This window comes from Scyliorhinus torazame, chromosome 12 (genome assembly GCF_047496885.1).
Source record: "Scyliorhinus torazame isolate Kashiwa2021f chromosome 12, sScyTor2.1, whole genome shotgun sequence".
Taxonomy (NCBI): Eukaryota; Metazoa; Chordata; class Chondrichthyes; order Carcharhiniformes; family Scyliorhinidae; genus Scyliorhinus; species Scyliorhinus torazame.
The window spans coordinates 78,418,910-78,432,392 of NC_092718.1; the positions used below are offsets into that span (position 1 = coordinate 78,418,910).

The 13,483-nt window shown below is 52.5% G+C and overlaps 1 protein-coding gene across 3 annotated transcripts in view; it reads left to right on the forward strand.

The window, feature by feature from the left end:
• The window catches only part of LOC140386503 (beta-1,4-galactosyltransferase 3), a 48,322-nt gene that overhangs the window by 30,871 nt on the left and 3,968 nt on the right, over positions 1–13,483 (forward strand). For 2 of the 3 annotated variants that reach the window (XM_072468894.1, XM_072468895.1), the window contains exons 3-6: positions 2,984–3,219; positions 3,314–3,501; positions 3,844–3,966; positions 11,567–11,671. In XM_072468894.1, coding sequence (XP_072324995.1) covers positions 2,984–3,219; positions 3,314–3,501; positions 3,844–3,966; positions 11,567–11,671 — 652 coding nt within the window. The remainder of the gene's footprint in view (positions 1–2,983; positions 3,220–3,313; positions 3,502–3,843; positions 3,967–11,566; positions 11,672–13,483) is intronic. The other variant, XM_072468896.1, reaches the window with a different exon arrangement.

The following is a 13,483-nucleotide window of genomic DNA, read 5'->3' on the forward strand; positions in this document are numbered from 1 at the left end:
TGTGTGGGCGGTCACGTTAAACCTGTGTGGGCGGTCACGTTAAACCTGTGTGGGCGGTCACGTTAAACCTGTGTGGGCGGTCACGTTAAACCTGTGTGGGCGGTCACGTTAAACCTGTGTGGGCGGTCACGTTAAACCTGTGTGGGCGGTCACGTTAAACCTGTGTGGGCGGTCACGTTAAACCTGTGTGGGCGGTCACGTTAAACCTGTGTGGGCGGTCACGTTAAACCTGTGTGGGCGGTCACGTTAAACCTGTGTGGGCGGTCACGTTAAACCTGTGTGGGCGGTCACGTTAAACCTGTGTGGGCGGTCACGTTAAACCTGTGTGGGCGGTCACGTTAAACCTGTGTGGGCGGTCACGTTAAACCTGTGTGGGCGGTCACGTTAAACCTGTGTGGGCGGTCACGTTAAACCTGTGTGGGCGGTCACGTTAAACCTGTGTGGGCGGTCACGTTAAACCTGTGTGGGCGGTCACGTTAAACCTGTGTGGGCGGTCACGTTAAACCTGTGTGGGCGGTCACGTTAAACCTGTGTGGGCGGTCACGTTAAACCTGTGTGGGCGGTCACGTTAAACCTGTGTGGGCGGTCACGTTAAACCTGTGTGGGCGGTCACGTTAAACCTGTGTGGGCGGTCACGTTAAACCTGTGTGGGCGGTCACGTTAAACCTGTGTGGGCGGTCACGTTAAACCTGTGTGGGCGGTCACGTTAAACCTGTGTGGGCGGTCACGTTAAACCTGTGTGGGCGGTCACGTTAAACCTGTGTGGGCGGTCACGTTAAACCTGTGTGGGCGGTCACGTTAAACCTGTGTGGGCGGTCACGTTAAACCTGTGTGGGCGGTCACGTTAAACCTGTGTGGGCGGTCACGTTAAACCTGTGTGGGCGGTCACGTTAAACCTGTGTGGGCGGTCACGTTAAACCTGTGTGGGCGGTCACGTTAAACCTGTGTGGGCGGTCACGTTAAACCTGTGTGGGCGGTCACGTTAAACCTGTGTGGGCGGTCACGTTAAACCTGTGTGGGCGGTCACGTTAAACCTGTGTGGGCGGTCACGTTAAACCTGTGTGGGCGGTCACGTTAAACCTGTGTGGGCGGTCACGTTAAACCTGTGTGGGCGGTCACGTTAAACCTGTGTGGGCGGTCACGTTAAACCTGTGTGGGCGGTCACGTTAAACCTGTGTGGGCGGTCACGTTAAACCTGTGTGGGCGGTCACGTTAAACCTGTGTGGGCGGTCACGTTAAACCTGTGTGGGCGGTCACGTTAAACCTGTGTGGGCGGTCACGTTAAACCTGTGTGGGCGGTCACGTTAAACCTGTGTGGGCGGTCACGTTAAACCTGTGTGGGCGGTCACGTTAAACCTGTGTGGGCGGTCACGTTAAACCTGTGTGGGCGGTCACGTTAAACCTGTGTGGGCGGTCACGTTAAACCTGTGTGGGCGGTCACGTTAAACCTGTGTGGGCGGTCACGTTAAACCTGTGTGGGCGGTCACGTTAAACCTGTGTGGGCGGTCACGTTAAACCTGTGTGGGCGGTCACGTTAAACCTGTGTGGGCGGTCACGTTAAACCTGTGTGGGCGGTCACGTTAAACCTGTGTGGGCGGTCACGTTAAACCTGTGTGGGCGGTCACGTTAAACCTGTGTGGGCGGTCACGTTAAACCTGTGTGGGCGGTCACGTTAAACCTGTGTGGGCGGTCACGTTAAACCTGTGTGGGCGGTCACGTTAAACCTGTGTGGGCGGTCACGTTAAACCTGTGTGGGCGGTCACGTTAAACCTGTGTGGGCGGTCACGTTAAACCTGTGTGGGCGGTCACGTTAAACCTGTGTGGGCGGTCACGTTAAACCTGTGTGGGCGGTCACGTTAAACCTGTGTGGGCGGTCACGTTAAACCTGTGTGGGCGGTCACGTTAAACCTGTGTGGGCGGTCACGTTAAACCTGTGTGGGCGGTCACGTTAAACCTGTGTGGGCGGTCACGTTAAACCTGTGTGGGCGGTCACGTTAAACCTGTGTGGGCGGTCACGTTAAACCTGTGTGGGCGGTCACGTTAAACCTGTGTGGGCGGTCACGTTAAACCTGTGTGGGCGGTCACGTTAAACCTGTGTGGGCGGTCACGTTAAACCTGTGTGGGCGGTCACGTTAAACCTGTGTGGGCGGTCACGTTAAACCTGTGTGGGCGGTCACGTTAAACCTGTGTGGGCGGTCACGTTAAACCTGTGTGGGCGGTCACGTTAAACCTGTGTGGGCGGTCACGTTAAACCTGTGTGGGCGGTCACGTTAAACCTGTGTGGGCGGTCACGTTAAACCTGTGTGGGCGGTCACGTTAAACCTGTGTGGGCGGTCACGTTAAACCTGTGTGGGCGGTCACGTTAAACCTGTGTGGGCGGTCACGTTAAACCTGTGTGGGCGGTCACGTTAAACCTGTGTGGGCGGTCACGTTAAACCTGTGTGGGCGGTCACGTTAAACCTGTGTGGGCGGTCACGTTAAACCTGTGTGGGCGGTCACGTTAAACCTGTGTGGGCGGTCACGTTAAACCTGTGTGGGCGGTCACGTTAAACCTGTGTGGAACACTAGTTCCCCCTCAACTAGAGTATTGTGTACAGTTCTGGGTTCTGCAATTTGGTAAGGATGTGAAGACTTTGGAGAGAGAGGGTGGATAAGACTCAGGAGAATTATTCCAGGGATCCATGGGTAGATCGGATAAGCTGGGACTGTCCTTGGAGGAGAGGAGATCGAGAGGGAGATTTAATCGAGGCATTCCAAATCACGAGTGCGGGTCGCGGATGGAGAGGGAGAAGCCGTTCCCATGGGTGCAGGGATCGGGAACCAACGGGGTCACAGATTGAAGGTGAAAGGTCTCTCTTGCTCTCGCGAGGTGTCTGGATACCACAAACAGCGACATGGCCGTGCGCAGAAGCCTTGGCTTTGGTCAAGAGGCGGGTGGAACGGGCTGAGGGGCCCGACTAATCGCCGTCTTTATTCTCCCCAGGGGGCCCGATCCAGGTGAGTTTCCCCAAGGAGCTGACATTGGAGGAGGTGAGGAGGAGGAACCCCTACGTCACCTCGGGGGGCAAGTACAAACCGCCGGACTGTGAGTCCTCGCACAGCACAGCAATTATCATTCCCCACCGCAACCGTGAGGTGCACCTCAAACACTTGCTCTATTACCTCCACCCATTCCTACAGCGGCAGCAACTGAATTATGGCATCTACGTCATTCACCAGGTCAGTGACGCGGGCAGCGGCCTCCTCCTTTGCTCTATGTTTCTATGTGTGTGTCTTTGCCCATCACACGTATGTCTTTGCTCTCTGGGACTAGGCCGGTAACTACACGTTTAATCGTGCCAAACTACTGAATGTGGGTTTCAAAGAGGCGATGAAGGAAGCGGACTGGATTTGTCTGTTCTGTCATGATGTGGATCTCATCCCAGAGGACGATCGAAACATGTACACCTGTGAGAAAAATCCCAAGCACTCCTCCATTGCCATGGACAAGTTTGGATACAAGTAAGGAGCAATCCTCCCGTGGGACAAAGAGTGCACACTGTCGGAGTGCTGCACTGTCGGAGGGTCAGTACTGAGGGAGGGCTGCATTGTCGGAGGGTCAGTACTGAGGGAGGGCTGCATTGTAGGTGGGTCAGTACTGAGGGAGAGCTGCACTGTCAGAGGGTCAGTACTGAGGGAGCGCTGCACTGACGAAGGGCGTCTTTGTGGGTCCATGGGGCTGAAGGTGTGAGAGAATAGGGGAGTGGGCCAGGATGAGTGCTCGTCACGAGAGTGGCCAAAGTGGACTCAATCAGACAAAGTCCTCCATCCTCCAGATGTAAAGTCATTGTCTGTTTCCTGCAGGTTACCATACAGAACCTACTTTGGTGGTGTGTCAGCACTCACTGCTGATCAATACATGAAAATCAATGGATTCCCGAATAACTACTGGGGCTGGGGTGGTGAAGACGATGATATCGCTTCCAGGTAGGTGTTTTTCTGTTAACTGGATGTGGGCATTGCTGGATGGGTCCAGCATTTGTTGCCCAACCCTAAGTGCCCCTTGAGAAGATGGTGGTGAGCTGCCTTCTTGAAGCCCTGCAGTCCCATGTGGTGTAGGTACACCCACAATGCTGTTGGAGGGAGTTCCAGGATTTTGACCCAACGACACTGAAGGAACGGCCAATATATTTCCACGTCAGGATTTAAAAAAAACATATTTTATTACAGACGTTTCACAACGGGTTACAACACAAACACCCCGGGAAACATACTTCCCAGCAATCAACTATACAGTCTGTACAATTCTTTCCCCGTTTTCACCTCCCATCCCCCTCTGCGACGAACAGCTCCTCAAACATGGTCACAAACATCCCTCACCTTTTTTGCAAACCCCCCTGATGAGCCCCATAACTCCTATTTTATCTTCTCCAACCGCAGGAAGTCATACAGGTCACCCAACCAGGCCGCTACCCTGACGCAGACCGCCACTCCAAAATAATTTGCCGCCGTGCAATCAGAGAGGCGAAGGCCACGGCATCGGCCTTCCTCCTCTCCATGAGCACCGGCTTCTCTGAAACCCCAAATATCGCCACCAAAGGGTCCTGGTCCACCTCCTCCTCCACTATCCTGGCTAAGACCGCGAACACTCGCCCAGAATCTTCCCAATTTTTCACAACCCCAAAACATGTGCGCGTGATTCTCAGGTCCCCGCCCACACCTCTCACGCTCATCTGCTACCCCCTGAAAGAACCCACTCATTCTCGCCCAAGTCATATGCACCTTGTCCACCACCTTAAACTGTATCAGGCTCATCCTTGCACAGAAGGGGTCCTGTTTACCCTTCGCAGTGCCTCACTCCTCAATTGATCCCCCCTCCCAACTCCCCTTGATCTTCACCACCCGCTCACCTCCCTGTCGCCCCAGCCACTTGTATATTTCCCCAATTCTTCCTTCCCCTTTCACATCTGGAAGCAGCAGTCACTCCAGCAGGATGTATGCTGGCAGCCGAGGGAACCCCCTCCAGACCTTTCACACAAAGTCCCTAACCTGCAGAAACCTAAACTCGCTCCCCCTCGCCCTTAGCTCCTCCAGACTGGCGAACCCTTCCTCCAAATACAGATCCCTCACCTTGACCAGCCCCACTTTCCTCCACTTCCTGTATATACTATCCACTCTCGCACAGCGGCGATAACACCAACATCCCTTCCACCCTTAAATGCCTCCACAGTTGATTCCATATCTTCACCATGGACTGTACCACCGGGCTCCCTGAATACCTACACGGAGCCAGTGACAACATTGCCGTCACCATAGCCCTCAAACTAAACCCCTTACAAGATTCCTCCTCCATCCTAACCCTCTCTACCCCTTCTTACCACCATCACCGCACCTTATCCACATTGGCCGCCCAATAATAATGAAGCAGGTTCGGCAACGCCAAACGCCCCTGCTGCCTCTGTCTCTATAGCAGGGTCCTCCCCACCCTCGGCACCTTCCCCGCCCATACAAAGTCCGAAATGATCGTGTCCAATTTACGAAAAAAGGCCTTTGGTATAAAGATCGGGAGAGCTTGAAAGATAAACAAGAACCTCAGCAGAATATTCATTTTCACCACTTGGACACTCCCACCAATGTTAAGTGCAATGTATCCCACCTTTTAAGATCCTCCCTGGCTTCCTCCACCAGCTTTGTTAAGTTTCACTTATGGAGCTCCTTCCACTCCCTTGGTACCTGAATCCCCAAAGACCTAAACCTGTCCCTCGCTACCGTAAATGGCATCCCCCCTAAATTTGCCTGCCGTCGCAGCACATTCACCGGGAAAACCTCGCTTTTCCCACATTCAGTTTGTTCCCCGAGAACACTTCAAACCTCCTCAGCAGGCCCATAATCCTTCCCATACTCTCCAACGGATTGAAAACATAGAGGCTATCGGCACAGAGCGACACCCAATACTCCCTCTGTCCCCTCATAATCCCCTGTCCCTCCACCTACCCCCTGAGAGCCAACGTCTCTATGGCCAGGGTAAAGAATAACAGCGACAGCGGGCACCCCTGCCTCGTGCCCCTGTGTAAGTCAAAGCTCCGCGAGCTCATCATTCGTCCTCACCCTCGCCCTTGGCGCCACATTACAGCAACCGCACCCATGCCACAAATCTCGGCCCAAAACCTCGAACAAGGACCGCCACTCCACCTGATCAAATGCCTTCTCTGCGTCCATGGACACCACCACCTCCGGTACCAGAACCCCCGATGGATTCATCACCACATTCAACAGCCGTCTTGTGTTACTTGCGAGCTGCCTGCCCTTCACGAAGCCTGTTTGATCTTCTGCAACCACCCCTGGGACACAGCCCTCCATCCTCCCTGTCAACAACTTAGCCAATACTTTCACATCCATGTTCAATAGTGATATGGGCCTATACAACCCACATTCCACTGCGCCCTTCCCTTTTTTTGGATTAGGGTGATTACTGCCTGCATCATTGTCTCCGGCAGCTCCCCTTCTCCTGCACTTCATTAAACGCCCCCAACAGATGTGGTGCCATGCCCGTCGCAAATTCCTTATAAAATTCCGCAAGGTACCCATCTGGCCTTGGGGCCATCCCCGGCTTTATCCCCCTGATGCTATCCAGAACCTCCCTTAGCCCCAGGGGCTCCTGCAACGCCTGCCTCTTTGCTTCCTCCACCTGGGGAAATTCCAGCTCATCCAGAAACCGCCCCATGCCCCCCCCCCCTCTTTCCCCGGGTCCGCCTCGTACAGTCCCTGGTATTATTCCTTAAACGTCTCGTTTATCTTCCCTGGCTCCGACACCAAATCCCCAGCCTCAGTCCATATCTTCAATAGTTCCCTGGACGCAGCCTGCCTCCGCAGCTGGTGCACCAGCATGAGGCTCGCCTTCTCCCCATACTCATATTGCACCCCTCTTGCCCTAGGTAGTTGCCCTACCGCTCTCCCCATTGTCAACCTGTCAAACTACCCCTGCAACATTTTCCTCCTCGCCAATCCCTTCGCGGTGGGCAACTTGAATATTCCCTCTCCACTTCCACTATCTCATTCACTAGACAGTCGGGTTCCTCCCTCCTTTCCCTATCCATACGAGCCTTAAAGTCAGGGCTTCCCAAAAAATGGTCGCCGCCATGTCCCTATTCTGATTCAACTCCACATACTTCTTAATTACCACCCACACTTTATCACAAAAACCTCCATCCGCCAACAACCTTGAATCAAACCTCCACCCTGGCTTCTGCTCTCATCCCGATCTGAACCGAATCTCCAGCCAGTGGGGCGCATGGTACGAGATAACTATCCCCGCATACTCTGTCCCCTCCGGCCCAACCAAAATCTCCCGACTCACTACAAAGTAATCAATCCTCGAAATAACACCTTATAGACGTGTGAAAAGAACGAATACTCCCTTCCCCCTGGGTTCTGAAAGTGCCACGGATCCACCATACCCATCCTCTCCATAAACACCCCTAGCTCCCTCACCATTTGTACCCTACCCATCGACCTGGGGTTCGACCTATCCACCCTCGGCTCCAGGACACAATTAAAATCTCCTCCCATGATCAACTGGTACGTGGCCAAATCCGGGATTGCTGCCAGAAACCCCCTCGTATAACCCACGTCATCCCAATTTGGGGCATATACATTTACCAACACCCCCGGTGTCCCTTCCAATATCCCACTCTCAATCACATACTTCCCACCCGGATCCCTCACCACCTTCGCAGTCACAAATCCCATTTCTTTGGTCATTAAAATCACCACTCTCCTCCATTTCGAATCAAACCCCGAGTGAAAAACCTGCCTGACCCACCCCTTCCTTTTTTAAAATAAATTTAGAGTACCCGATTCATTTTTTCCAATTAAGGGGCAATTTAGAGTGGACAGTCCACCTACTCTGCACATCTTTTGGGTTGTGGGGGCGGAACACACGCGAACAGACCAATCCTTTCCTTAACCTAAGGAAACCATCCTTCCTTGTCCTTCACACGGAGGTGTGTCTCCTGCAGAAAGACCACCCCCGCTTTCAAGCTCCTGAGCTGCGCGAACACCCGCGACCTTCTAACCAGCCCATTCAGCCCCCAGACGTTCCACGTTACCAACCTTACCGGAGGCTTGCGCCTCCAATCCCCTCTACCGTCTGTCGTCTTCCCCACTTAACTCCCACCCCCTTAATTCCACCCTATACCAAGCCCATCCCAGATGGCCCCCTTCTCTGCCCTTGACCATGTCCTCTCTCACCCCATGCCATGTCGCAACAACCCACCCCCCCACGCCACCCCTCTCTGCCTTCTCCCCCACCACCTCACTTCCGTTCACCAGCACCACCTGCTAGTGTGACAGCCCCTGCCCAAAGACACGCCTCCCCCCACTCAGCTCAAGGAAGAAGACTCTCTGCTGACCTTACCCTCTCCTACCCAAATAAACACTTCTCCTGAATCCCAGGCTGCCTCCCCCAAAAACAAACAAATAATACTAAACACTAACAGTCCCATAAACAGGAGGTGGGATGGGAACATCCATCCCCACATAAACGTTTCATCCCTCACAATCCCAAAAGTAAACAACAAACCCGAAAAAGGGCCCCCTCCAAACCGGAGGGGACAAAAACCCCCAATCCCTACCCTCGCTTCGAACATGTTCCCAACCATTACGAAGTGCCAGCACCCCGGTTCCCTAGAATTGTCCAATTAGTTCTCCCCTAGTTTATGCTCCTTAATTAAGTCTTCGGCCGCTTCTGGGGTCTCGAAATAATACTTCCGGCCTCCGAACGTCACCCATAATTCTGCCGGGTAGAGCACCCCAAACCTGATCTGCTGCCGGTACAGCACCGCCTTGGCCTTGTTGAACCTGCCTACCGCTTTGCACATTTGGCTCCAATGTCCTGATAAATTCGGATGCTATTCCCCTCCCAGTCGCAGGTATGCTTCTCCTTGGCCCATCGCAGAATCTTCTCTGTCTCCACAAATTTGGGGAGTCTCACGATCACCGCCCGCGGCGGCTCCCCAGCTCTCGGTTTCTGCCTCGGGGACCTATGCGCTCGGTCCACTTCAGGAGCCTTATCTCGCCACCCCTTCTGCCACCATCCCCACCAGCAGCTTCGAGAGGTACCTCATGGCACTTACACCTTCCACTCCTTCAGGCAGCCCCACTATTCGCAGGTGCTGCCTTCTCGAGGCATTCTCCTGTTCCTCCACCTTTGCCCTCAATGTTTTACACAGATCCCTTAGGAGCCCCACCTCCGCCTCCAGAGCCACTGCACGATTGCTGTGGTCCGAGATCACTTCTTCGATCTCCCGAATCTCCGGCCACTGCACCTCCAAGCACTTCTCCACCCGCTCCATCGGACTCTTCACGGGTACCGCAGCTCCTTCGATGGCCATCGAGCGATCCTCCCGCATCTCCTTCCTCTGCTGGCAGAACTGCTCCTTAATAAAAGCCATCAACAGCTCCATCTGGGGCCTTCCACCTTGCCGCAGCCCTTCCCCCACAGCCATCCTCCCACTGGTTGCTGCGCCACAGGTTTACTCTAACTCCTTGGCCTGGTCTCTCACCGTCTTCTGTCGGGTTTGGTAACCAGCGGACATACCACTCCCGGGGGAAACCACTCCTCCAATCTTCACCTCTACCTTTTCATCAAAATTGCACCCAGTATCGGGTAGAAAGAGCTCTTTCTTGTGCCTTCAAGCAGGAGCTGCCCTGTGTGGGACCACTCCCACGATGGCCACTGCTGGAAGACCATTCCCACATCAGGAAGGTGAGTGACTTGGAGGGGAACCTCCAGGTAATGGGGCTCCCAGGTATCTGCTGCTCTTGCCCTTCGTCGTGAGTTTGGAAGGTGCTGCTGAAGGCGATTTTCACAGTAAATTCATTGCAGTGTTAATGTATGCCTTCTTGTGACACTAATAAAAATTAAGGAGCCTTGCTGAGTCCCTGCAGTGCATCTTGTAGATAGTACACTCAGCTGCCACTATGTTGAAGATGGTTGATGGAGTCCTGATTGCAATGCAACTATTTATGGACATAGTTCTGGACTCCATATCCTTTGGTTAGACCACAATTGGAGCACTGGTGTGGTTCTGGTCTCCATAACCCTCGGTTAGTCCACGCTGGGAACACTGTGCACAGTTCCTGTCCCCAGACCCTTTGATTAGACCACGGAGCACTGTGCACAGTTCCAGTCTCCATATTCCTTGTTAGTCCACACTGGGAGCACTGTGCACAATTCCAGTCTCCATATTCCTTGATTAGTCCACACTGGGAACACTGTGCACAGTTCCTGTCCCCAGACCCTTTGATTAGACCACGGAGCACTGTGCACAGTTCCAGTCTCCATATTCCTTGTTAGTCCACACTGGGAGCACTGTGCACAATTCCAGTCTCCATATTCCTTGATTAGTCCACACTGGGGACACTGTGCACAGTTCCTGTCCCCAAATCATTTGATTAGACCACGGAGCACTGTACACCGTTCCTGTCTCCATATTCCTTGGTTAGTCCACACTGGGAGCACTGTACACCGTTCCGGTCTCCATGTCCTTTGTTTAATCCACACTGGGAGCACTGTACACAGTTGCGGTCTCCATAACCCTCGGTTAGTCCACACTGGGTATACTGTGCTCCTGTCTCCATATTGAGTTAGAAGCACTAGGTATGATGTCAGGACATTTACAAGAACTGAGAGGCTATGACAATCAGGAAAAAGTGAAGAAACTGGGGGGTCTTTTCTCGAGAGAAGTGAAGACAGAGGGGGTGACCTGATCGAGATGTTTAAAATTGGGACAGCGGTTCGATAGGGTCGATGTCGATGAGATGTTTCTATTTGTGTCAGTGGCGAGACCAAACTTGGGGCCATCGATATGCGTCAGTTACTAATAAATCCAGTGGGGATTTCAGGAGAAACCTCTTGGGAGTGGGGAGAATCATAGAATTTCTAGTGCAGAAGGAGGCCATTCAGCCCATCGAGTGTGCCCAGGCTTACACCCTATTCCCGTAACCCAGTAACCCGACCTGTGGGACTTGCTCCCACAGGGAATGGTGAGGTGGGACTCACTTCCACAGGTGGTGGAACTAATGTGGGTCTCCCTCCCACGGAGAGTGGGGAGAAGGTGGAATTGCTCCCAAGGGGAGTGGGGAGAATGTGGGACTCGCTCCCACGGGGAGTCGGGAGAAGGTGGGACTCACTCCCACTGGGAGTGGGGAGAATGTGGGACTCACTCCCACTGGGAGTGGGGAGAATGTGGGACTCGCTCCCGGGGAGAGTGTGGGACTCGCTCCCACTGGGTGTGGGGAGGAGGTGGGACTGGCTCCTAAGGGGAGTGGTTGAGGGGGATAGTGTTGATGTACTTCGGGGGGAAGCTGGATAAACACATGAGAGACTGAGGAATAGAAGGATATGGTGATGGGGTGAGGGGGGAATGAAGAGAGGGGTGGGAGGTGTCTCGTGAGGGGCAGGAATGCTGGCACTGAGCAGGTAGTCTCTTCCTGCCCTGGGAGGTTTGGACAAGCCCTTCTCTACTTTATAATGGTCTGTGACACTGAGGTCGATTCTCTTCCTCTGTTTCCCTCCCCTCCCCAGGATCTATCTGAATGGGATGATGATCGTGCGGCCCGATGTGCTTCTTGGACGATATAAGATGATCAAACACGCACACGACAAGGGAAATGAGGAGAATCCCAAAAGGTAAACCCCCTCCCAAACCCCCATCCCATCTATCATCGGCACTGCTCTCTCCACCTTGGCCAGTTGGACGAGGCAGCATTGGCAAATGGCAAAGGGAGTTATTCGACTTGCTGAGCATTGGTGATGGAGAATTGGAAGGTTCTTTCACTGCTCTGCAGCCTGGGAGTGCGGTGGCCGGTTCTGGGCACCAGACCTTAGGAAGGATGTGGGTCCTCAAGTGGGGGCGGAGGCAGAATGGTCCCAGGGTTGAGGGATTTTGGCTCCGAGGTTCGGGTTGGGGAAGCTGGGCTTGTTCTCCCCAGAGTAAAGGGGATTGAGGGGAGATTTGGTTGAGGTGGACAAGATGGTGACATGTTTCAATAAGATAGACAAAAACAAAATTGACAAGGTGTGCTTCTCGGGCTGGAGGAAGGTTGTAGTGGTGTTCCTCAGTGGTTGATATTGGGACCCTCGCTTTTCCTGATGTATATCGATGATAGTGGTGAGCAGGGGGACAATTTCAAAATGTGCGGATGGTCCAAAACTTGGAAATATTGTAAACTTGTGATGAGGACTTCAAAAGGACATTGTCATGTGAGAGTACCTTTTAAGACATGGATGTTTAAGCAATGTACCTTTTGTCATGATATTCAGGTGACCATCACAGCACATACACACACACACACACAATGATGGACAGATCAACGGACCAATCAACACACACAACACGACAGCCAATCACGGACAAGAGCATACGCAGTACAAAGCAGGGAACACAACACTTCCTGGGCACTCGAGCAGGAGAGAACTCAGGGCACAGACCTCATTGCCAGCCACTCAGAGGTTCACCATGTGCTGAATACCAGAGTTTACTATGTTTATAGTTCAATGAAATAAAACTGCATTGTACCATACGCAACCGTGTTGGTTTGTCTGTGTCAGAGTACCCAACACTTCACCTTTAAGAAAACAGTAATGTCAGAGAGTGGGTGGAGCTGGGCTTTAGATAAGCCATTTTAGTAGTTTTTAGTTTTGGCAGTTTGAAAAAGAGCTTGTGTGTGTCTGGGTGTTTCCAGAGAGCTGCAATTTAGACGAAAAGAGCTTGGGGAGTGTCTGTGTTTTGCAGTGAGCTGGATTTGCTGTGATGTCTACCATGAAAGACTATCTCTGGATCATTTGGGTGATTTAAACTTATAATAGTGAAGCCTTTAACCTGATGTGATTCTATTTAAAGGTGTTAAGTCTCTTGGAAGTTTGAAGGAACATTTTGAGGAATTATTTACTGTTGCAATATTTTCGGAGTTATCTTTGAAGTAAGGGGTGTTAAGAGATCCAATGTTTATTTAAGATGTTAAGTTGAGTTAATGGAATAAACAGTGTTTTGTGTTTAAAAACCCAAGTGTCCATAATTGTAATCCCACGCCTAGGGAAAAAGCCGTGTGCTCGGAAAAGCAACAAATCCATTAAAGGGAGAGGTTGGTTGAAGTCCATGATACATTTTGGGGTTCTGAAAATGCCTTGCCCATAACAACATAGACAAGTTGGTAGGGTGGGAGACAGGAGGCAGTTGCGGAGAAGTGTGAGGTGATGCAGTTTGGTAGGAAGAACATGGAGAGATATTGCAAAATAAGGGTAACATTTTAATGGAGTGCAGGATTAGAGGGACCTGGGTGTATTTGTGCCTCATCATTGAAGGTAGCAGGACAGATGGAAAGAGCTATTAATATTCTGGGATTTATCAATAGGGACACCGAGCACACGAGCAAGGAGGTTGTGCTGAACTTATACAAGACAAGAGTTAGACCTCTGGAATATTGTGTACAGTTCCGGGCG